Here is a 24811-nt window from a genome sequence, read left to right as displayed (position 1 = left end):
GAGCTCGAGGCCGGGGGAGGTGGAGTGGGAGGTGTAGGTGGAGGTGGAGGCGCGACAGCCTGGCCGCGGCTGGCGTTGCTCATGGTGGCTGCGGCGGAGTCTGAGCCACAGCGGCGCTACAGTGGAGGTTATGCGTCGGCTAGGGTTTTTGTGGGGAGGAGATGAGATGCTGGTGCTCCTGTTTATATAGATCAGAGGCAGGGCGACGGCCGCGGCACGCGTGGCAACGCCATTACTTCGTGCACAGAGGTAGGCGACGGCCACTCGCCACGCGAGGCATCGCCATTTACGCGGCCGCAGACTGCCGAAGCGACGCCTTGGCGCCAGTACTGACAGAGAAGACACATCGACGATGGGTCACTGCTAGGCGGGCCCGACAAAGCGTCCGCCAGACGCGAGCGGACACTTTTCGCGTCCGCGTAGCGTCCGCAGAGACGCATCCTAGACGCATATTTGAGCCAGGTTTGCGTCTTCGCGGATGGCCCGATCACTTTGCGTCGCCCCGCTGGAGATGATGCCAGACGCATTTCCGGTCACGGCGGATGGAACGATCGCTCATCATCCATTTACATCACGCCGCTGTAGATGCCCTAACTAAATTGCGCGTCAGGCGGACGGAGATGACATAAAAAGGAGAAGAATTATGCACACAAAAATTTAAAATACAATAGCTAACATCCAACGGCTGATTATCATCATTGGCATCAGAGCTGACATATCCCTGCCGATAGCGACCGGTGATGTGCTCAACTTGGATTGGAATCATAGCCAGATAAATCCGTCCAATTATTCCGTTAGGTCGCGCTTGCTTACACGCTGTGTGTTGCGGTGTGGGCTGTGCGTCTCTACCTACAGTGAAGTCTGTCTGAACATGAGTGGATTCTTCCACTTCATCTCCCTCTCTCTCTCCCTGCTACACGCTCCCCGGCCAAGGGAAACCATACGCACAGAATCAGTCCGGTGAGGGGAAAACTAGTCGCCGCGCCCGGAAATCCGACATGGAGGCAAGCATGGAGGAAACGCTTCTCTCGAGGAGGCCGGAGCCCAAGGAGGAGCAGAGCTCGGCGGTGAGCGAGGAGTTGAAGAGGCAGCTGTGGCTGGCCGGGCCGCTCATCTTCGGCTTCCTGATGCGGAACTTGATCCAGATGATCTCCCTCATGTTCCTAGGCCACCTCGGCGAACTGCAGCTCGCTGGCGCCACCATGGCCACCTCCTTCGCCGGATTCACCGGATTCAGCCTCCTGGTATGTATATGCTCGCTTTGGAACTATCCCTAGATATCCTCATGCCCGGACTCCTTTTGTGGTTTCCTGGGAGCATTTTTTTTCCTGTGGTTCATGCTAGCCCATTCGATACAATATGACACCTTCATATCACAACTATTCAGAAGCAGAATTTAAAGTACTCCCATCTATTTCACCAAAAACATCTCAACTTTGTCAAAATTTAGAGATCTACCTACTAGATAATATATATATAGATTTAAATTTTGATAAAGTTAAAACATTTTTGGTGGGGCGGAAGGAGAATACAAGTCCATAAATAGGAAACCAATACATACCGCATTTTTTCAGTCGCTATCCGTAGTGCTTTTGATAATAGGAGTTAATTAAAAAAGTTGCCCGCGCGTTGCTATTTTTTTTTTTTTTGGATTTGCTTTTTAGTGAACAAGAAAATATATGTTTTTAAGAAGGTTGTCTGTACGTTGCTACGGAAATTATTATATACTGTAGTAGGAGGCTTTGTTATCCCCGCTCTTTACCAGGCACTCCGTATACAAGAGACACTCTTTCGAGCATCCCTCCCTTCGACAATTCACCCATATTTGGCTTAGATATAAGAAATCTGAAGCTTTGCTATTCTGTCAAAAATGAGCTAGAGCAGCATACCTATATCCGGGTAAACTGGGTATTTCGGCCAAAAATGAACTCACGCCGAAGTGTACAACCGGATAGACCCTCCACCACTGCACTAATGCAACGTTGGTGTCAATTACTTGTTTTTTGTTCCTCTTAGAAAGCGTCATGTTTGGACTATTTCTAAATTTAACCAATTTTTTTGGCTGAAATTATTATTTTGCGCTCCTAAAAATTTGGATGAATTTTTTCTTTGACCAGCCGTCCTCGCCAATTCCGTCCGCCGGGCTCCATCGTGCTTGCTCCTGCACGCCTTTCATAGTCCCTTTGTCATCCTCCTCTTTCCTCGCGCGTCAGTCGTCACCATGGAGTCTGATGTCGCAGTCCTATAGTCCCCCCCCCCCCCCTCGCCCCCGCCCCCTAGTGCGTGGTTCATTCTTGACCGGTGCAACTCCTCCGCGAGTTGGTGTCATCCAGCCGTCCTCTCTATCCTTCGACATGCCCGAATATGGCCCTTGGTCACCGCTCGTCCCCACCCGTGTGCGTGGAACTGTTGTCGCGCCCCGATTTGCATAACTTGCACCAACTTAGGTGGTTCGCACCGCCGCCCTTTGCATGAGAAGAAAATAATGAATCAATGAGAGAAACCCACATGTCAGTGTGTGCAAAAAAGGGTATCCAGTTGGTAAGAGCATCCCCGGCCGTTGGAGCTCCCCAGGCCAAAATCCGGCGCGATTTAGCGCCGGATGGATGTATTTTTTGGCCTGGGGAGGCCCATTTTCCCAGCGGCGAGCCCATGGTCGCCTGCTGACGCACACCCACCGCGTGCATAGCGACGGTGCAGTCCTCGGGAAGGGGAACCGTCAGAGTGGCCTCGACGCATTGAACCGCCGTAATGGTTCGCGGAGTGGTCTAGGGAGCCCAAACGCCTCGTCGGGAACGGTCGAAGTGGCCTCAACGCGAGAACCGCCCCCGTAATGGAGCATGAACTCCGCGGAAGAGCAACCGCCGCTCTCTTCATCGGTAGACACATATACGGTTTCCGACGGCCGACGCCATTCATCTCTTCTCTTCTCACCATCCTCTGTCACCATTAGCGATCTCTCTTTTCCATCGGACACCGACAGCGAGGGGAAATCGCCTGGATGGCGCCATTGGTGGGACCGAGCTGCATCGTCCAGCAGCGATGATTCCCCGCCGCCAGCCAGCGAGGAGGAATGGGATGACGACGAGGAGGAGGATGAAGAGGCCGATGAGCTGGCCGAGGAAGAGGTTGAGGAGGAGGAGGAGGAGGAGGAGGAGGAGGAAGAGGCCGAGGACGCGGCGGCCCGGGCGAACGTGAAGGCGAAGGCGAAGGCGCAGCCTGCGAGCACCTTCGACGACGAGGAGGACTCAACTTGCTCCGACACGTCGAAGGACACCAGCTATTAGGAGGAGGTGACGAGCCGGAAGCGTCACCACCAGGACGATGAGGCGGGGCCATCTAGGAGGATAAAGTAGGTTAAGTTTGTTTTAAAGTTTTTATATGTACTTTTTATGTTTATTCGAAGTTTTATATGTAATTTGTCTATGTTGGACCACTTTGTTTGTTCAAAGTTTTCGTTCGACGAGGGTATTGTCGTAGAATTACAAATTTTCCCCCAAACGCACGCGTGCCGTATATCGGGAAGACGAGGGTATTGCCGTAGAACCCAGGCCTTTGTCGCCGACAGGTCGGGGCCACCAGACGGTTCCCGCGCTTTTCTCTCGTCCGGAGTCCCCGAGTGCTCCCGGGGATCCGGGGATGGCATGGGTTCGCTGGACGGATGAAACGGCTAATCCGGGGGAAAACGAGGAGCCGGGAGCACGATTGGACCGTTTTTATTCATCCGGAAGAAAAAAAGGTATTCTAAGGACCTTCCAGAAAGACGGCTGGAGATGCTCTAACGTATGCTTCGACACTTATGCATAATTTGGATACCTACATGTTTTGGTTGGCTTATTAAATTATGAGCAAGTTGCTGAAGATGCTTTCATTTATAAACTTATCAACCTTCCTACTACAAGTTTAGAAAACGTGCCGAAAGCGACAATCTTTTCTTTATGGAAAAGGCTTCGATTCCTCCGGAGGCTACGAGCAACGCAACCTCCGGATCGGCGTAGACCTTCCGATCGACACGCGTCCCATGCAGGCCCATGACCGCACCGATGACTTTTCCTCCTCCTTCTCCTATACTCTCGTCTTCGCCAGGGAATCGACAGCTGCAGCCGCTCCCTTCCATCCTGCGCGGCGAGCCTCCCGGCTCCGGCAGCCACCTATCCCCGCCGCTCTCCACGCCGGCCGCCACCAATCTTCCTCCTCCTCCTAGATCTCCAGCCGCCGCGCCAACCGCCACCAACCTTCTTCCTCCTCCTAGATCTCCGGCCACCGCGCCCCCTACCGATACTCCCATGACGCTGAGCACTCGCAGTCGCCGACCAACTTTCCTTTACCCTGGAGGTCCGTCTCCATTCGCTGGGTCCGAGGAGGAGACACCAGGGGCGGCCAATCGAGCGTGCAGAGTGCTACAAAGGGAAAGCAGTGGTGCTACCATCGTCGGGGGCGGTGCTGCAAAGCAAGGAAGGGGGAGCTTCAACACCGCGTGGAGCTGCAAAGGTGGGCGGCGGGAGCTTCAATCGACCTTGCATGGAGCTACAATGGTGTGTGGCGGCAGCTGCAAAGGTGCACGACCAGAGCTCCAAATCGACGTTGCTTGGAGCTGCAATGGTGCGCGGCGGGAGCTTCAATCGATGTTGCCTGGGGCTGCAATAGTGCGCGGCGGGAGCTTCAACCGATGTTGCCTGGAGCTGCAATGGTGCGCGGCGGAGCTTCAATTGACGTTTCCTGGAGCTGCAATGGTGCGCGGCGGGAGCTTCAATCGACGTTGCCTGGAGCTGCAATGGTGCGCGGCGGGAGCAACGGAGGTGCGCAGCCATTGCTCCAAAGTTCTACTGCCGGAGCTGCAAGCGGTGAACGCCGTCGTTCTCAGCGCCGCCTCGTCTGGAGCACCGGAGCCGTCGTCGTCGAGTGCCATCGCAATTCTTTAGGCTCGCCGACGTCGACATCGCCTCCGTGCTGCATGTCCGCCAGCGGGAGTCACCGGCGGTGCTGCAAGGGAGCAACGTTGCTACGATGGATGTCTTCTCCGGCCACGGCGCAGGCGACGGTGCTGCAAGGGGAGCAACGGTGCTACGATGGGTGTCCTTCTCCGGCGACGGCGCAGGCGGTGGTGCTGCAAGGGAAGCAATGGTGCTTCAATGGGTGTCTTTTCCGGTGACGGCGACAGCGGGTTGGGGTGCTAATGCGAGAAAAGCGCCGGCGGCGAGCTGCAAGCCGGATTAGCACTTTAGCAGTACTGGCGCTGCATCGTGCTACAAGCGTGGGCTCACGCCATGGCTTGGAGGCAAGCGCTTGCGGAATTCCGTGTGTGGGTATTTTTTCCGTCGTTTTATTCGCTGGTGGTCTTGGGGACACGTGTCGGGTGCTGGAGCCGGAGGCTCGGGAGGTAAAATCCTCCGGAGGATTATCAGCATGACCCTTTCTTTATATGTGTTTTGTAATCAAAACTGCGAAAAAGTAGGTCTTCACGCATAAAACATTCGTGTACGGATAAGCTGCTTTCCGGCATGCATGTGCTCTTCTCCATTTTTCTCCTGCAGCGGGGCCAGCGATGGATACGGATATAGAGTAATTTAATTGTAAGTTGGCAGAGATAACAAACATGCATGAACTGTGTATGTAGCCACTTTAGCAGCCACCGATATTGTCCACATGTGCGGTTGTTTTTAATCTCGTAATCCACGTGTTAAGTGCATCTTCGGTACGTTGGCTCCCTCATATACCCCAAACAGCTTATGTAGACGTCGAAGATGAAAATATTGCTCAGTCGTTCCGATAGCCCAATTTTGTCTTGTGAGACCAATTTTTTCCATTCACACCTTTAGGAGAGATCCTCCCTTTTCGCCACTTTCCTTGGCCCAGTCCCCCGATCCGCTTTACTTTGGCGCCCGTCAATAGCTCTAAGCCCCTCACGGCCATCTTGCACGCTAGGTATTCCGCGAACTAAGAGCATCTCCACCGATAGCTCCTAAATAGACGCCGGCAGAGACACCAGCACCTCCGTTTGGGGGACGTTGGTACTGCATCCTCTATTTGGGGGAGCTGTTCCCACACTGACGCCCCCAAACAGACGGTTACGATAGAAATTTTCTTTTACACAAACTTCATATTATACTTAAAATTTCATTTTAATGTCATCCAGGATCGAGGAATGAAAATTATTTTCGGGGTAAATCCGAGTAAAACATTATTCACTCCTCAATCCCGGATGACATATGAAACCTGCTTCATCTCTAGACTACTACCTACTGGCCACTTGGCTCTATGGAGGTGGAGCTGCTCTCTTCGGTGGTCTCTCCTCTGCTCTCTCCGCTGCTCCTCCGACGATAATCCCCTGCTCTCTCCGTCACGAATGTCAAGTAGGTGGCTCTATCCGCGGCCACCGCTCCAGGTCCTCCCGCCGCCGACGGTGATCCAACTCCTGCCTCTGTAGGCGGAGCTGCAACTCCGCCAAACGCCGCCGCTCACAGACTTCCTCCTGAATCTGCGTCTCCTCCCGCTGCGACCGCCGCAGCAAAAGGTCCTCCCACCCCTTCTGTCGTCGCGCCTCCCACCGACACTCGCTCGCCGCCTCCCGCCGCCGCCGCGCCTCCAGTAACTCCGCCTCCTCCGCCTCCTCCCGCTGCCGCCGCTCCGACTCCTCCCGCCGCCGCGCCACCTCCTACCGCGCCACCCCCCCACACCGCCGTCGCGCCTCCTCGGTCACCCGCAGTCGTCGCTCCGCCTCCTGGCCTGCCGCTCGTCCGCGACGTGGGCATCCACGGTCGCCGCTAGCGCCGCCTCCTCCCACGCCTCGTACTCTACGAGCTGCGGGTCCGCTTCCACGACTTCTACGGCCGCCTCTAGCGCCGCCTCGTCCCACGAATCGAACATTGTGCTATTTTTCTAGGGTTTTTGCACTATAGAGGCAGGGGAGGAGGGATTATATGGACCGTCGGCGAGGCGGGAAACCTCCCGCGCGGTGTCGTGGTGGGAGAATTTCCCGCGCAGCATCGCGGCGGTAAAATATCCCGTGTGGCGCCCTGGCGTCATTGACATGTGGCTCCCACGACCAAAATTTCAGCCTCGCGAGGCGTCGGCGCGCCCGATTCGCGCCCTTGGCGAAGGGACCGGCACGGGGTTGCCGGCGATTCTATTGGGCTCCAAAATTGGCCGACGCCGTTTGGGGCGCGCCGGTGCGAGCCCATTTTCGCCCCCGGCCCCCAAAAAGCTATCGGGGGCGCCGGTGGAGATGCTCTAACTAGGCCATGGATTCCGACGACGAAGAGATGATTGCAACTCTGCTGGAGAAGAATCTGACATGTTGCCACCCCCAACCATGAGCATATGAAGATCCTCTCTTGTCTCCTAGGCTTGTACGCCAGAGAGGCAAAGCAACAGCATGGAGGTTCAAAGTCATGGCGATGCAAGAGCAAGCCAAGGAAGATTTTGGAGCGCTATTGCATGATGTACGCTGACTACTTCGCCAATAATCTATTGCAAGGCGAGCTGGTAATTCAACGCTGTTTCAGGATGAACCCAAAGGTATTCATGAACCCAAGGGAGTGTGACACCTACTCCATTTGCAAGAAAGTTTGTGTCGACATGGTAAGTTTTTCCTCAATCCAGAAGTGCGCTGCTTCTTTGAGGGTGCTTGTCTATGGTGCTCCTAGTGATACACATGAAGACTATCTACGCATGGCCGAGTCCACAACCATGGACTACATGGGCGGATCCAGGCGAATGCCCCCACTGGATTTTCTGGCATCCTTATACCTAGCCCTAGTATGGGGAGTTGCCAGAAAATCCAGTTGTTGTTGATTAAAGATGGAAGATGTACAACCCATGAACGAGGAGCCGGATCCAACCTAGCCTATGCAAGAAGCCAAATCTATGGAGGCCCATGAAGGAAACCGGATCCAATACGATAAGTTAGGATAGGTGGATCCTTGACGTGCACGGTAATGTAATATTCCGTAGATATGCAACTTGTATCCGGGTAGGACTCTCTGTAGAAACCCTAGGATACGGGCGCCTATATAAGATGGATCCTGGGAGGCCTAGAGGCACAACCACAACACATTGTAATACGCGCAAGCGTCTAGATAATTCCAGATAAGCAGCAGGTCGCTGCCATCGTGCAGCGTGATCTGAAGCTGGGTAAATCGTGTACCACCGTTCCGGTTGCTCTTCGCCCTATGACCCCATCTTCCTCCCTCCCTCGTGAGGATACCTCCTCTCGGGTATTGTCTTCTATGCAACGACAGTTGGCGCCCACTGTGGGGCCAGCGGCGTCTGGAGGCCAGAACCGGACGGGTTCCGTGTTTTCAGGCATCGGTGATACGGTCGCCGTGGGGTGCGTTCTGTACGCGGGAGGTTTTCCGATCATTCCGCCAGACGAGTGCTAGATTTTGGCTAGGAAGAACACAGTCAAACTCTCCATCATCACGGTCGGCAGGATACACATCTTCATTGGCGAAATTGTTAATTTCGACGGAAACGCCCTGGTAAGTAGTGCAGTTGCCTTTGTCGCTGAGCTGGGCGCAATTGCACATGTCCGATCTAAGCTGCTGGAGCTTCCGAAGGAAGATTCTGCCTTAGATCTGGAAATTTCAAAACCCACCCAATCCGCCCTGAGTATAAAAAAGCGGTGCAGGACCAACGCAGGTCCACATGGGTTTTCCAGGTGTTATAAAAACAGAGGTGTCACTTCGTGCACTTCCTCGCACATACGTCAAGATCCGCCTCTCGGAAAGAGGGCATCGGATCCGGCCAGATGGAGGGTGCCGGAGAAACTGATGAATCCATACTCGATGATCTCAGCCCACTTCCAGACGATATCTCCCCCATGGGGTCAGCCGAGTATGAAGCATGGTGCAGAGATACGGAAGCGGCTTTTGAGGCTGACGATCAGTCATCTTCACCAAAGCAGGTCTTCGCGACCATTGCTGGCATGGACGAAGAGGAAGTCGAGTCAGATCAAACTCCATCTGAGGGAATACCGAACCCAACGGTTCCGGGCGCTCTGCCATGAATTAACCCTCGATGGGTGGATCAACTAATAGGACGGATCCTAGATTTTGCGGAAAAAACGACAGCATAAGAAATCATGTGGTTGGCAGGCGAAAACGGAGAGAGAACCGTGCACGAGGAGATCCTAACCAATCCCCTCATGCTGGATCAGGTGGCGGATCTGGAGGCCCTCGAAGAAAAGTGACAAGAAGTCCTGGCCGAAGACAAAAAAAAACTCGCAAAGCTTAACTCGGACATCCTCAAAGAAAAGGTTGCCATCAACCAGGGGTACGAGCAAGCCCGCATCTTTCAGCAGAACACAGAGGAAGCCTACCAGAAAGCGGAAGCACTCAAGATCCAGATGGAGACGCAAGTTAAGAGAACCCGTGAGGACCTGGAGAAGAAAAAGATGAGCCGGAGAGATGCGATCCAAGCCTCGCCACATCGACTTCGATGGCGCAGCGCACCGGAGGCTGATGGCCACCCCAAAGGACAACATGGAGAAAGCATTGGAGCTCCTGGCCAACGACGACGATAAGATCGACCTTGACTACTTAAGGACGATTGTTGCACTGACATGAAGCAGCAGAGCAAGGCGGATACTTCACACAAGCTGGCTTCCAACCTAGAGGCCTGCATGTCCACCGCGCGAGATCTGTCTACCAGAGACCACCGCGATAACCAATCTTGTACCGGCTTATCAGAAAGGTATGTTGGTATGCCCACTGATGTAGGAAAATCAAATAATGGATCTTTCAAATATTTAAGAGATAAGATTTCGAAATATATTCAGGGCTGGATGGAACAGATCCTATCAGCAAGAGCCAAGGAGATGTTGGTCAAAGCCGTGGCTTAGGTTATAGCAACGTTTTATATGTCATGCATCAAACTGCCAAGAGGCTTATGTCTTCAAGGATATGGAGCTCTTCAATTTACCCCTTCTCGCAAAAAAGGCGTGGCGTCTGATACAGACTCCAGACTGCAGGAACGTTGAGTGCAGGAATATTGATTTCCCTATGGGAAGCAGAATCTCACAGATTAGGAAAGCAATATTGGGCAGTTGGGATGCTCTGAAAGTTGGACTTATCAAGCAGATAGGCAATGGGCAGACCATCTCTATTTGGAATGAAAAATGGCTTCCCAGAAGTACACGTTTACGACCATATGCGCCAAAGGCTGCTCACCCTCCACTTGTACTTTCAGACCTAACTGATGCAACAAGTTTAGAATGGAGATATGATATTCTTGATGAGCTTTTTATCCAATGGACGCGGATGGAGGTCATCAAATCAATCCCACCTACCACAGCCAACCAAACAAGAAGCCCGCTTCGATACGGGGGCTTGGGGATTCCAGACCTTGCTCGCACTACGATAAGCCTCAGGGTGCGTTGGTTGTGGAGGATGCGTACTGACCCGCTACGACTTTGGCGCGGGCTCCACATGCAGTTCTCCAAGGTTGAGAGGGATGTCTTTGCCGCCTCCACCTTCATGGTGGTGGGCGATGGAGCATCTGCCCTCTTCTGGGAGGACAAGTGGGTGGATGGACAATCCATCGGCGAGATCGCGCCGGAGGTGTACGCGTTGATCCCGAACCGCCACCGGAAGAGTCGTACGGTTCAGCAGGCGCTGGTGGAGCGCACTTGGATTTCATACATTGCTGGTGCGCCTAGCGCTCTGGCCCTCTGGCAGTATGTCCAGTTGTGGTGCAGGCTTAGAGGCGTGCAGCTCTCGATGGAGCCGGACAGGTTGGTATGGCATTGGACGACGGACGCACATTACTCTTCCTGTTACAACACCCTCTTTCAGGGGGTTGTTCTCTCAGGTTCTTGGAAGCTGAACGTGGAGATCCTGGGCGCCGCCTAGGGTGAAGTTCTTCATTTGGTTGGCCTGCCTTGACAGGTGTTGGACGAGCGAGCGACTTGCGCGGCGTGGCCTGCCACGCACCGCGAGATGCCCGCTGTGCGACCAGTCAGAGGAGACTATGGCGCACATTCTCACCGGTTGTTCCTTCTCCAGTGTTGTGAAGTGTATATGTGGATTGCCTAGCTCTTTCCATCAGTTCGGACTTTTGGTTCAAGTGGCTAGTGCATGAAGCTTAACATGGTATCAGAGCCCCAGGTCTCGAGTTCAAATCCTGGCTTTCACATGGTTTTCGCAATTAAGCCTAAAAATTGTTGTTGCCCCCTCTTTAGCCACCGCTGTTTCGGTGTGCTCTTCTTCTTTCACGTGTTGACTTTCTCTTCTCCCGTCACACGCGAGTGGGGGTGTACCATCTGGTATGAGGTCCTATCTTGCGTTAGGTCCACCTCTGGGCCACCCACGGTTGAGAGTGACTTAGCGGAGTGGTGGTCGCTATCGGTGCGGACCGGCCCTCGCCAGTTGCGCAAGGGCACCTCGTCACTAATCATGCTCACGGCAGGGTGGATATGGAAGCATAGAAACGCTGCAGTCTTTGACAACGCACGTCCTTCGGTTGCTTCCCTATTCGACGACATTCGGGCCGAGGCACGACTTTGGGCGGACGCGGAGGCTCGGGGTCTTCGCCAACTTCTCTCCTAGATTAGGTCTTCTGGGTTGAGTTGTATGGCGCTTGGTCCTTCTTTGGACTTGTACATATAACTCTCTCTTCTATCAATGCATAGAAACGCAAAGCTTTTTGTGTTTTCGCGAAAAAACAGCCAACCAAACAGATTCATGGGGTTGGCATTATGAACGATTTTTAGGTTATTCACTGTCCGATCAATGTACAGGCTTTTGGTTTCGACCAAGAAAGTTAGGGATGATTGGCTAGAGGGTCGTGCAGCAAGCTCCTCGTTCGGTTCAGAACAAAAGATGTGGTGTAAAATGTGGAAAACAAAGGTACCAAGCAAGATAAGAGTGTTCTTGTGGAAATTAGCACACCAATCACTACCCATGGTCTCTGTTTGTCATCATAGGAATATGGCACCGGGGTGTCCGTTTTATGCAGCTACAAATGATAACTGGAGACATTTGTTAATGGACTGTACAACAACTCGTTGTGTATGGGCACCGTTAGATGAAGAGTTTTTGAGGCTGAATCAGTGGGTTTCCCCACTGAGATATTTTTATTAATTTTCAATAAAAGAGTATATACAAAAAGGAGTTGCTAGAGATTAGCAAACAACCTCTATCTACAGGCTCCAAGCCTAAAATAAAAGAAAGAAGAAAAGGCAGATGTTACCGAAATCTCGCAATCCAATTTCCGAATCCACCATAGGACTTTCTGGTGGCTTTATGCAAAAGGAGAGCCAACTCATCCTTGAGCTTTCTCCTGCATCTGTATAAGCTCGGAGGAATGCCTTTGAAGATGAAATCATTGCGCGTAGTCCATGTTAGATGAAGAGTTAATTGAACATATCGCATTAACCAATGTGGAGAGGCTAAGGAATGGATCTTCTTCATTATTGAGTAACTTTCTCATGAGAATTTCACCAAGGTCGTGGTTACACTTTGGGCAGTATGGTGTGCAACAAGAAAAGCGATACATGAGAAGATATTTCAGAGCCCTCTATCGATCTATGGGCTTACCACAAGCTACCTTGTTGAATTGGACATTGCATATATTGCTAAGCCAGCACATCATCAGACGGATACCATGCCATTGACTGTTACCTGGATCCCTCCTCCAGATAATTTTACTAATATTAATGTTGATGTCGCGGTCTCCAAACAAAACAACAGAGGAGTTGTTGCAGTTGTATGTAGAGATGGATCAGGCCAATTTCTTGGAGCATCGGTTCTTGCAGTACCGGGCATTTCTGATCCCGCTACGCTAGAAGCAATTGCATGCCGTGAGGGTTTATCGCTTGATGCTGATATACATGTTCAACACCCTTACATTGCTTTAGATTGTTTAGAGGTAATCAATTCCGTTAGAGATTCAAACAGATGCAACTATTATTCAGTCCTGTGTGAGATCGATCAACGTCATGCTAAGTTTCCAGATTCTAGGTTCCGCCATGAGAGGAGATGTTGTGTGCATCCTTTATGCCATTAAGAGGCTAGGTGTAATTGATATCTACGCGATATTAATATAAGCTCTTTATCGGAAAAAATTGAGAGGAGATGTTTTAATACTCATGCTCACAATCTAGCTTGCTCTACTATTTCCTTAGAACATGGCCGCAATGTCTGGCTTGTGAACTCGCCTGATACTTCAATTGTACCTCTGATGATTGAACAATAAAAGACGACGTTTACCCTAAAAAAAGGTGGAGAAATCCGTCCAATTATTCCGTTAGGTCAAGCTTGCTTACACGCTGCGTGTGGTGTGGGCTGTGCGTCTGCCTACACTCTGATGTCTGAATACGAGTGGATCCTTCCACTCCATCTCGCTCTGGCACACACTCCCAGGCCAAGGGAAATCATACGCACATAATAAGGCCCGTGAGAAGAAAGCTAGTCGCCGCGCCCGGAATCCGACATGGAGGCAAGCCTGGAGGAAACGCTTCCCCCGAGGAGCCCAGGGCGCAAGGACGAGCAGAGTTCGGCGGTGAGTGAAGAGGTGAAGAGGCAACTGTGGCTGGCCGGGCCGCTAATCGTCGGCTTCCTGATGCGGAACTTGATCCAGATGATCTCTGTCATGTTCCTAGGCCACCTCGGCGAACTGTCGCTCGCTGGCGCCACCATGGCCACCTCCTTCGCGGGATTCACTGGATTCAGCCTTCTTGTACGTACCATACCATCCGCCGATTTCGTTTACATACTGGTTTTAGAATTTTCACCAAGTATGCTAAAAATAAATTATTTTAATTTCGTAACTGTTGCCTTATAATTTGTGCTAGTTATATGTTGCAACATAGGTTGTAAGCGGCTTGAACTGTTGGATTGCTTCATAATTTGTGTTACTTATTAGTTGTGGGAACTAAAAATTAACGACATCATCTGACTAAGAACTAATAGCTAAACTAGCTTAGTTCTGAGTTGATTGAGAACTAGTCACGTCCTCTTTTCAGATAAACGAGTCTACACAATAAAACGTGTCTACATCTAGATAAAAACTAATCGAACCGTTTCACTTAATTTGCAATTCATAGTAAAATTTTGGCATCTAATTCAGATATGGCCCAAACACCAAATCTTAATACGAAATTCTCATATTTCAAAGTGTACTTAATATTTTTTGTGTTTTCTACAATCTTGATCAGAATGGTTTGGCAAGTGGTCTGGAGACCTTGTGCGGCCAAGCATTTGGAGCGAGGCAATACCACCTCGTGTGCGTACACAAGCAACGGGGAATGCTTATACTTACCCTGCTCAGCGTCCCGCTAGCCGTGGTGTGGTTCTACGCCGGCAGCATCCTCCTCCTGTTCGGCCTCAAGGACGAGGACATCGCCATGGAGGCTGGCACCTATGCCCGGTGGATGATCCCGGCGCTCTTCGCCTACGGCCTGCTGCAGTGCCAAGTCCGGTATCTGCAGATGCAGAACATCGTGTTCCCGGTGATGCTGAGCGCTGCCGCGACGGTGCTCTTCCACCTAGCCGTCTGCTGGGTGCTGGTGCATGGCCTCGGGCTGGGTAGCAAGGGTGTCGCCATCGGCATCGCCATTTCCTACTGGATCAACGTGCTCATACTCGCCGTGTACGTGAGGGTGTCGAGCACTTGCAAGAACACGTGGACGGGGTTCTCCATTGAAGCCTTCCATGACCCTCTCGTCTTCTTCAGGGTTGCCGTGCCCTCTGCTCTGATGGTCTGGTGAGTGAGGTTAAATTTGAGCTCCATCTGATCGACCATGTTATTCGTTTGATGTTGTCAAGTGTGATCACCGATATATGTCTTGATAATGCAGCTCGGAGTGGTGGTTGTTCGAGACCATCATACTGCTTTCAGGCCTTCTTCCTAATGCAAGGCTGGAAACATCCGTCCTGTCAATCACGTAATACAATCCTAGTACCAGCTATTTTAACTTATTCTCTTCATCTTCACATCTACTAGTTTTTTTTTTTTTTTTTTTTTTTGGATAGACTCAGCACGGCGGACTGCCTTTACATGATACCCTCCGGCCTCGGAGCCGCCATAAGGTAAACACGCCAGCGAAACTTGCTCGATCCTTCTCATGCGGTCCTTCTCATGGTTTCTTGCATTATCTGATCTCATGCAGCACCCGCGTCTCAAATGAGCTGGGCACGGCCCGACCACGGGCTGCCCGCCTCGCCGTGCGTGTCGCTATGTTCTTTGCCATCTCGGAAGGATTGGTCATGGCGATGATCCTGATCTCTGTGCGCCACGTCTGGGGCCATGTTTACAGCGACCAGGAGGAGGTGGTCACGTACGTGGCCAAAATGGTGCTGCTGATTGCAGTGTCCAGCCTCCTTGATGGAATCCAGTCCATTCTCTCAGGTACTACATACAAATCATAGAAATTAATGGCCATGCATTGGCTACTTAATTGCCAAGTAGTTTTCCATAAATACTACTAGTAGAGACGACTCATGGATTAATTGATCTCTAGGTGTGGCTAGAGGATGTGGATGGCAGAAGATCGGCGCATGTATCAACCTCGGCGCATTCTACATCGTCGGCATCCCTGCAGCCTACCTCTTTGCCTTCGTGCTGCACATCGGCGGGATGGTGCTCAATTCTCCTTTAATTTTTTCCACGACTCATGCATCTTTTCTGCTTGATAACCTGAAAATACTGTGAAAATAATGCATGACCAGGGTCTTTGGATGGGAATCATATGCGGCATTCTGGTACAGGACTTGCTGCTCCTAGCTATCACACTATGCACCGACTGGGAGAAGGAGGTATTTTATACAAAAAGCTTGTAGCTTTATTATGCACTTTTCTGTTCTGGTGGATTACTTAGGTCGATGCGCGCAAGTGATTTATGTCAACCTGACCTACATATATACATTCATGTTTGTCTGAACCGCATATGTATCCATGTGTTTATAGGCAACAAAGGTGAAGGACCGAGTCCTCTGTTCTGCCCTGCCAACAGATCTCACGACATAAAGATATACTGTATACGCGTGAAATACCCAGGACCTTCAAAAGAATGACGGTCGGGGTGTGAATCAAGCCACTTAACGAGCATTGGTAATTGCTGATTTGGTGTTGAATACCACTTGGATGCTGAGTACGGTGGAATTCACGTGGCATCAAGAAAATAATGCGGAGCAGGTCGAGATCTATTTTTGGAAATAGCTATTTTATTAATACTTCAAGGTGAGACAAATAAGTAAACCATGACCTAGAAGAGCAGAAGCCGAACACAAAGATATCACACATATGGCCACTTCTTTTTAGCTTCAGCTTATGAAGAAGGTCACTTGCACTGGAAAACTGGAGATAATCTCCTCGAAGCTATTTTTCTTATCCTTTTTTAGATTTTGAATTTAGGCTTATTTGCTGTATTGAGTAGTGAAAATATGTAATGACCCTGAATTTAATATGTGCCCTGGATAAGTGACAATATCATTATGTATGATAGATTAGTAGAAGAAAGGGCTCATTATGTATGGCAATTTATTAGAAGAAGATGAGCTCATTAGTTATGAGAGTTCAATACAAAAAAAAAATGGGCCAAAAACGAATAAGGAACATTATGAAGTGTCAAATCATAATAAAAACATGGTGTCAATGAATAATTCTGTCAAACTAAAGAAAATCTCCGTGGTTATGTGATTACAATTTCCAAGCCTTAAAAGAGGACTATGGATGTTCAACTGGGAGCTGTTGGTTCTCGTGGATTTCCATCAGACATAGACCCTTGAGGAATTCGAATTCATCAGCACCCCGTGTTGGATTAGAGTTCTAAAGATACCATTTCGGATAATGGATAATTTATGAGTCCGAGATGGTGGAGCGGATTGAGGAGGAGAAGTGTTTATGTCCGTTTCAATATGACTTCTTTCTGGATTTATATTGTCTCTGTTGTAGGCTCGGGGACATGAAGGAGTATTGGACTACTTGATATCACAAATAAAAAAAATTCGAATATGGTTCAAGCTTGAAAACAGGCCATGTACAGAGGAGGTTTGGAGAGAATGGGACTCGTGATGGTGAGGGGAATTTCTGGAGGCGGCAGGGGTGGTTTTGGCTCGATAAGCAAGACCAGGATACGGGGTGATGGAGGATCATGGTAGAAGGAAAGTGGAACAATGTTGTGGCTAGTTGTGGGAGAGATGTTCTAAATTACATACTAAAAACATACTAAAATGAGTTGTTCCCATGTGGAGTATGGCGTGATGCCGTTCGGAGTTTGGCGGCGGTGGAGCTGGAGCTACTCCCTGCGGCTGGTAGTGATGTTTCTACTGCTCGCGGCGCCGATGGTCGGAGCCAAAGGCGACTGGCGATAAAGCTTCTACACCTCCCCCAATAAAGCTTGTTTACTGCTCTTTGGATCTGGGCGGTGAGGCCTGGGTTCCTCCACTTTCAGAACACCGTGGTGGTGGTGATGAAGAGGAGATTCCGGGTCAAGCCGTTATTGGCGGATCTACGGAGGACGTTCTGGAGCTGTTGTTCATCTTCGAGCGCAACACACGTTGACCGACGCCGCCATGATCTTCGCGAAAAAGGTGGTCCATCTACAACCTCCTTGACGGAGGCCTCCATGGTCAGTCGCTGGAGCTCGGTGCTTCTGGAAGGCGAAGTGATTCGTCCCCGGCCATCTAGTGGTTGCCATTGGCTACATCCTGTCGTCGGAGGAGAGCTGTATGCATCCTACTCTCGAAACTCGGCGGAAACGCCTTGAGTTCGACGGCGCTGGGTGACAGAGGCGCCCCTAGCTATCCTTGATTGTGTTTTCTATTTTCTTTTTAGGATGCTTTTTGTAAAGTGCAAGGCCCCATCTTTAAATTACAGGTTCTTCAAGACGAGTGATGAAAAAGGGTCTTTCTGTAAAATGTACCTGTCACGTGTTGATCTATAAAAGCTCCACCGGGGCATTTGACCCCCTTGTGTTAAAAAAAAACCGAATGATATGCAACGAGACAATATGGTTTGGGTTTGTGCACGGGATGCTGCTCACCCTTTGGATGTATCTCTTCAAGCAGCTCTATCCTCCGAGAGCGAGCGTCACCCCTCAGTCCCCATGGCCTACCGCACTAGTCCCGCACGTCCCCGCCTCTGCCGCTTGTTCTCACGTGCCGCTGCCGCTACCTCTACCTCGAGGTCTTCCACGAGATCCACGATCGTGGACCAGGCTGCTTCCCAACTACATTGTGTGGTCAGTCATCATTCACACCAGAGGTGACCTGGAGTACCACCGTCCAAAAGGGAGGTGAGGGCCTGGATTACCCTGGCTGTCTGGCTGTGGCTGTGCGTGTTGTGCTTCTGAGTTCTGAGTGCGATGTGCGTCGATATATATATAGTCTGGATTCTGAACACGATTGATACTTACTCTCTTTGTCGCGCACACTCTCGGGTTCGGGTCAACAATACACAGAGAAGAAGGGTGAGGGGTTTGACGCCGCGCCGAAATCCAACATGGAGAAGCAGGCAAGCTTGGAGGAAACCCTCCTCCCGAGGAGCCGGCCGGAGTGGAAGGAGGAGGAGAGCTTGGTGGCGAGCGAGGAGGTGAAGAGGCAGCTGTGGCTGGCCGGGCCGCTCATCGCCGGCAACCTGATGCAGAACCTGGTCCCGATGATCTCCGTCATGCTCGTCGGCCACCTCGGCGAGCTGCCCCTCGCCGGCGCCTCCATGGCCAACTCCTTCGCCACCGTCACCGGATTCAGCCTCCTGGTACGTGCGTATACGTATCTATTTTGCGTGCACATCCTCTGTTTTTCTTGCCCTGCTGGTTCTTCGATCATGCTAGTAGTATGCTTGCCCGAAGTCACAAATCAAATCTACCAATTCATTATACGCATCCTTTCGTATGTATTCATAAATGTTCGAGTTACAAAAAGAGAAAGTCATCACGTAGCCATTTCCTTGGACTGTCGTTGCGCTGTATGCATGCATGCATCACGTGCTCTTTAATCCCATCCATCAAATTGGCATATACCCTGCAGAGATCGATGATCCTCTGTTTCCCACTGGAATATATACATGCCTGCATGGTCTCGTCGTGTCCCCGGGCGAAGTTCCCGGCATGTACTTTAGCTGGCAGAACTGAGAGGGAGAAGAAGAGCACGGGAAGAAGAGGAGAGGGAGGAGCAGCGCCGCCGGCCACCGGACTCGATACCTACTCCACCGCCGGCCGGACCATCTGCCACTGCCGCCCCGCAATACTCGAAGCTCTTCCTCCCTCTATGCTCCGCTCCGCCGCCATCTCGCTTTTCTCCAGCGACGACGCAACCCACACCTCCCTTCCCCAAGTCTACTGCTCGCCGTCGCTTTTTCCACCGCAGGCTTGCTCTCCTCTCTCTCTCTCTCTCTCTCTAGGCGCTGGTCGCTGCTCCCCCCGCCCTCTCTCTGCAGAAGAAACGAGAATACCGGTAAAAGCGGATCGAACAAGAAGAGTAGAATCGTGCAATTAGAATAATGGGTGTTCGTGGGCACGATCACCCCGTCGGGGAGCAATTCTGCTAGCAGTGATGGATTGTTGGATACATTGGAGTATTTTACGTGCTCGGGCCAGACTGGAGGCCTTAAGTTTAAAAAAAAGTACTTTACGTGTACGATGACAAATCCACTTCTGTAGCCACCCTTGCAGTCAACGTATGGGATTAGTTTTTAACCACGCAGTCCATGTGTTCACTCAGAAACGAATCGGCTCGGTCCAAATTTCGACAGCTTGACGAAGATTTTCTAACACCAGTAAGTTAACCCAAAAGAAGAAGAAATAAATCTCATGCGTGACCTTCAACACTAAACCGGACGGACCTTAATGGCTCTGGGGATATACTAGTCGCTTTGCTATCGGTTCAACTGAGATTTTCTTAAGTCTAAGTCACTTACAAAAATGTGCCTTGAGTTGCACTTTTCTGTTAAAAAAGTGCAATTTTACTTTTCTGACAGAAATGTGCAACTGAACCGAGTTACATTTTTCTTTAAACTGTAGTTGCACTTTTCTGAGTTGACTGAGACTTAAGAAAATCTCAGTCAACTGAGACGTAGGCACACCCCTTTGCTATCTACCACAAACTTGTGGCTCAGACTAGTCACAGTGTACTCATAGTACTCTGAGAATATCATGATATTATCATGTAGTATACTATCATAACTAGATTCAGTCTCCAGTCATTGTATCACTTTCTCCTTGAAGCAAAGTATACTATTATCATATAGTACTATCATAATTTATTGATTTAGAATTTTAATGCAAATTGTGTATAAGATTTATTTTTAAAATGATATTAGTTTCTATAGTTCTACATGCTGTAATATGGCATTTTCCTATGATAGCACTTAATTGTTATGCTTATTTTGATATGTCCTCTCACACTTAATTGTTTTAAGTCCTGAATGTTAAAAAGAGGAGAGATAAAAATGCAACAGGAGGATCACAAGTTTTCTTGCAAGATAGATTTGAATTTGACATGTGGGGCATACAATTATTCATGAATCTCTATACATATAACTGAGCTTGTGATGCCTTAAATAAATATTAGCTATCTTATCTCTTTTTTTTTGAAACGAGGCAAAAGCTTTGCCTTTCATTGATATAGGAGAAAAGAGTTGACCCGTTTATGAGGAAAACTGGCCGAAAAATCGCACAACACGACACCACACGCCAGCCCCGAGGCTGCGCTCCACACGGGTCGACGACCAGCCAGGTCGACACTACACCTCAAACGCGACAGGCGGAGGCGAAAGACCGGAGCCACCGCTCCCACTACCACGCCGGCCCCGAGGCCGCGCCCCACCTGGCCGAAGACGAACCCGCCTCCGCCGAAAACCACCAAAACACACCACGAGATCCTTTGTCCGGTGGACATCCAAAGCGAGGCCCCAAGAGGCAAAGCGACGCAAGATCGCCGCCCACGCCCGATCCCGCGAGGGATCTAGGGTTTCCCCCGGAGAGCCCGAGCGGAGAACAAGAAACCCCCGCTTCGACGACGCCTTCAAGAAGAAAGTGGCGCCCACAGGCATCACCGTCGTCGGTCCTGGCCAGCCGCCAAGATAGAGCTTTCGCCCAGCGAAGAGATTCAAGACCTCGCGCCCGCCAAAAAAGGACCGGCACAAACCACCACTCGCAACCGCAGAGCAACCCCCAGGACAACCTGTAGCCGCCGACGCGCAGAGGGCAGCACAGCCCGAAGCCAACGGAGTACCGCCGAAGAACGCCATGGGAGCCGCCGGAACGCCGCATAGAGGGGACGCTGAACAACACCAACACGGGACTCGAGGACGAACACCAAAGTCCGTAGGCATGAACTCCCCGCACCACCAGCCGCCACCGCACAGCCAGCATAGCCGCCATGGCCTCCAGCAGGCTCCTCCGCCGACGCATCCATCGCATCCGCCGCACGAGCCCAACACCACGCGGCCGCTGCCCGGAGCCGTCGCGCCGGCAACCCATCAGAATCCAGACGCAGCACCAGGAGCTCCTCGTCACGGCCGCCGCCGCTGCCAGGGGACACCGCCCCGGCAAACCGCTGCACCTGCCCCGGACCTGGGCAGCACCACCGGCCGCCCCCCGCGCTGCCGGAGAGGCGCCACCGCGGCACCGCCCGCCGCGCAGCCCCTCACGGCCAAGATCTAGCTCGGAAGGCCTGCTCCGCCCGCCGGCACCACAGCAGCGCCATGAACTCGCATGACCACCGCGCTCCGCCCGCAGACAGCCATGCCCGCCGCCGCGTCCGCCGACCGTCCTCGCGCCCGCCGCGGTCTCCGCGCCCGAGTGAGCTCCCTCTCACCAGGGACGCGGGAGGGAAGAACCTCCCTGTAACATCCCTGTTTTAGCAAACCCTAATTAGGAGTTGTTTGTGCATTCATGAGCATCATTTAAAATGCATTAAGAAAATTTGCAAAAAAATCAATGTGGAAACCAAAATGTGTGCAAACTTCCCTCTGTTTAAAATCCTCTTAAAATGTTTCAAACCAAATAGTTGGATCCTCAAATATAATTAGAAGGGCCACTAAGTATTTTAGCTAAAGTTTCAGAGAGGTTTTGGATCTTTAAAAGAATTCAAAACACCAAAATTAGAGTTGTTTTAGCCCTGTTTTAAAATTTCAGAGAAAAACCCAAAGCCTAGGGGGTTTTCTAAAAATTCCCCTTTGTCTTCTTCGGCAGACACGCACGCTGCTGCGTGCCGCGGCTCCGGCCGTCCATCCTGGCCGCGATGCGCGCCGCCGCTCGCCGCCCCTGGGAGGGGATAAGGCCGCCACGACGCCCTGCCCCTCTCCCTATCCTCTTCCTCTCTCCCTTGCGCGCCTCTCTTCCTCTCTCTGTGAGCGCGCGACCAAACCCTAACCGGCCGGCCACCGCTCGTCGTCGTCGCTCCGGCCAACCCCGCGCCCAGCTGCGACCTCCATTGGCTCCGCCTCGTCGTCCTCGACCTCCCCGTAAAAGGAATCGGCCGGGGAGCCCCGAAATCGCCCCGCCGCCCTCGTCTTCCCCGCGGCTGACCACCATCTCCGACGACCATGGCGTCGCCGTCCGGCCGCCTCTGCCTCGTTTGAGCCCACCATCGCGCAGCTGGTGAGCCGCCGGTACTCCTGCGCCTCTCCAATCTCTCCCTCTCTCTGCGTATCGCCGCCACGCCGTGCGCCACCGCCGGCAGCCGCTCGGCCTCGCCGTCGTGGTCGCTCAGGCGACCCTACGCGGGCGGCGCTGCCACCATTCGAACCGCCCCGCTCACGCGCATCCAACGCACCCGCTCGCGCGTGCAGGCGAGCACGGGAGCGGCGGCTCCGCTCGTCACTGCCGCCGGCCGCCGTGGTCAACCACCGGCGGTTGACCCGGTGGGCCCCTGGCTGTCAGCCTTTTCCTTTTATGTTCTTTATTTTCTGTAAATAATAAATCCATGACAGGTGGGCCCCGTCCGTCAGATATTTATTCTTTTCCTAAATGTTTATAAATGATTAAAACCCTGACAGTGGGTCCGACTGTCATACTTTTATTATTTTCCAGAAATTCTAGATTATGGATAAAACTTGTATAATTCATAACTATTTCATTTTAAATCAGAAAAATGTGTATAATATATCAAAATCTTCAGAAAAATGAGATCTACACTTTAGTATCAAAAGCATGCATTGTTAAACAACTCTGCCGGTTCACCTCCACCACCGACCGCCCCGACATTTGCTCCACCACCGACCGCCCCGACATTTGCTCCGCCGGTTCCCGACTGGTCATGGGTTATCCCGGACCTCGTCGACATGACCCAGGTGCCCAATGATGGCGAAGGCGAAGGCTAGGGTTAGCAGACCATGGCCATTTATATTTTCATGTTTTTATTTTTGGCATGATGTAAATTGTTTCATCAATAACTTTTTTGTGGGGAAACAAATGGGGCACCCTCTGACTCGAACCGTCAGCCGGTTCTTTTCACCCGATCTCGCGTCCACGACCTGACGTAAACGAACGCTTAGGATTGTTTTTAATAACTAAAATGCGTCAGGCGGACGGTGGTAACATTAAAAGGAGAAGAATTATGCACACAAAAATTGAATAATACAATAGCTAACATCCAACGGTTGATTATATCATCATTGGCATCAGAGCTGACATATCCCTGCCGATAGCGACCGGTGATGGGTCTGCTCAACTTGGAATCATAGCCAGATAAATCCGTCCAATTATTCCGTTAGCTAGGTTGCGCTTGCTTAGGGCATCTCCAACCGGGCGACCCATCCCGCGCCCGCGCGTCCGGATGGGTCCAGCCGGACAAAAACCCGGCCCAGCGCGCGGATCCATCCCTAAAACGGATGCCCGCGGCGTCCGGATCGACGCAAACCCGGCCCAAATCTTGGCCGGGTTTGCGTGGCCGCGGACGCGAAAGGCTGGTCGCTCGCGTCCGCCCCTTGTCCGCCCCTGGCCCGCGTATCATAGGCATAAATAATATTTGTCATTAAAAAGAACTCATTACATTTTTTTAGGTACTACTTCTATCCTAAGTACGTACGGGGCCGGCGGCCTCGCCGGCGACTCCCTCGCCGGCTCGCCGTCGGGGCCGTGGATTTCACTCGACGCGGGCGGCCTGTACGCGTGAGGATTCCACTCCAGCTTACTACGGGCTGGGTGGCGCGTCGGCGAAGGCGCGGGCGTCGGCGTCGGCGCGGGCCTGGGCAGCTTGGAAGGAGGCCGTCATCCTCCTCCTTTCCGTCCGCGCACCTCGGGCGCGCTCGCGCTCCGCCTCCTGCGGCGGAATCATCCGCTTCCCGCATAGCTCCACCTCCTGCAGAGCGGCGCGTTCCACAGCGGCGCGCGCCTCAACGCGGACGAGGGCGGGGGCCTGGGCCTCGTGGATCTCCTGCCGCCGGCGCATGCGCTCTTGCCGGCCGCGCTCCGCCGACTCAAGATCCTCCGTGCGCGCCGCTCGGGGACGGCATCTGGATGAGGTGACGGGCTGCTCGCATAGCGAGCGGCTCGTTCTTCGGCCGAGGAGGTCGCCTGGCGGCGGCGGCCGGCCCGCCGGATGCCCTCGTGCTCCTTCGTCACGCGCGTGAGGTCGGCGAGTCGCTCCTCGATGGCGGCGTTGATGTTCGCCGGCGCGAGGTCCTCCTCGTTGACGGGCTCCTCCGCGGCGGCCGCCCCTCCTCCGCGGCCTCGTACCGGCCCGTCCGCGGTCTCGTGCCAGCCGTCCGTGGCCGCCTCCACCATCTCCGCGTCACCGGCCTTCTTTGCCGCCGCCTCGGCAGCGACGCGGAGCGCCTCGTCGTCGGCGACCCACCGGGCGTCCGCGCGCTCCTCCTCCACCGTCCGCGGGAACCTGGCCCGGGCGGCGAGGGAGAGCTTGGCCCA

The 24811-nt window shown here is 52.3% G+C and overlaps 1 protein-coding gene across 2 annotated transcripts; it reads left to right on the top strand.

Annotated features, from left to right (window-relative positions):
* Nucleotides 1–808: 808 nt before the first annotated feature.
* On the top strand, nt 809–16508 carry LOC127317035 (protein DETOXIFICATION 16). 2 transcript variants are annotated; one of them, XM_051347566.2, is made up of 9 exons: nt 1132–1244; nt 13601–13677; nt 14156–14703; nt 14798–14884; nt 14973–15029; nt 15110–15348; nt 15461–15579; nt 15669–15755; nt 15907–16508. In XM_051347566.2, exons 2-9 carry the CDS (start codon nt 13636–13638, stop codon nt 15964–15966), a joined length of 1239 nt encoding a protein of 412 aa, XP_051203526.1. In that variant the 5' UTR covers nt 1132–1244; nt 13601–13635; the 3' UTR covers nt 15967–16508. The 2 variants fall into 2 exon arrangements, with proteins under 2 accessions (XP_051203525.1, XP_051203526.1); XM_051347565.2 differs by lacking the exon at nt 13601–13677 and having other exon boundaries at nt 809–1244.
* Nucleotides 16509–24811: the final 8303 nt, after the last annotated feature.

Source organism: Lolium perenne, chromosome 7 (assembly GCF_019359855.2).
Source record: "Lolium perenne isolate Kyuss_39 chromosome 7, Kyuss_2.0, whole genome shotgun sequence".
NCBI lineage: Eukaryota > Viridiplantae > Streptophyta > Magnoliopsida > Poales > Poaceae > Lolium > Lolium perenne.
Note: the sequence above shows the minus strand (reverse complement) of the source record. Positions and strands in the feature narration are given on the sequence as shown.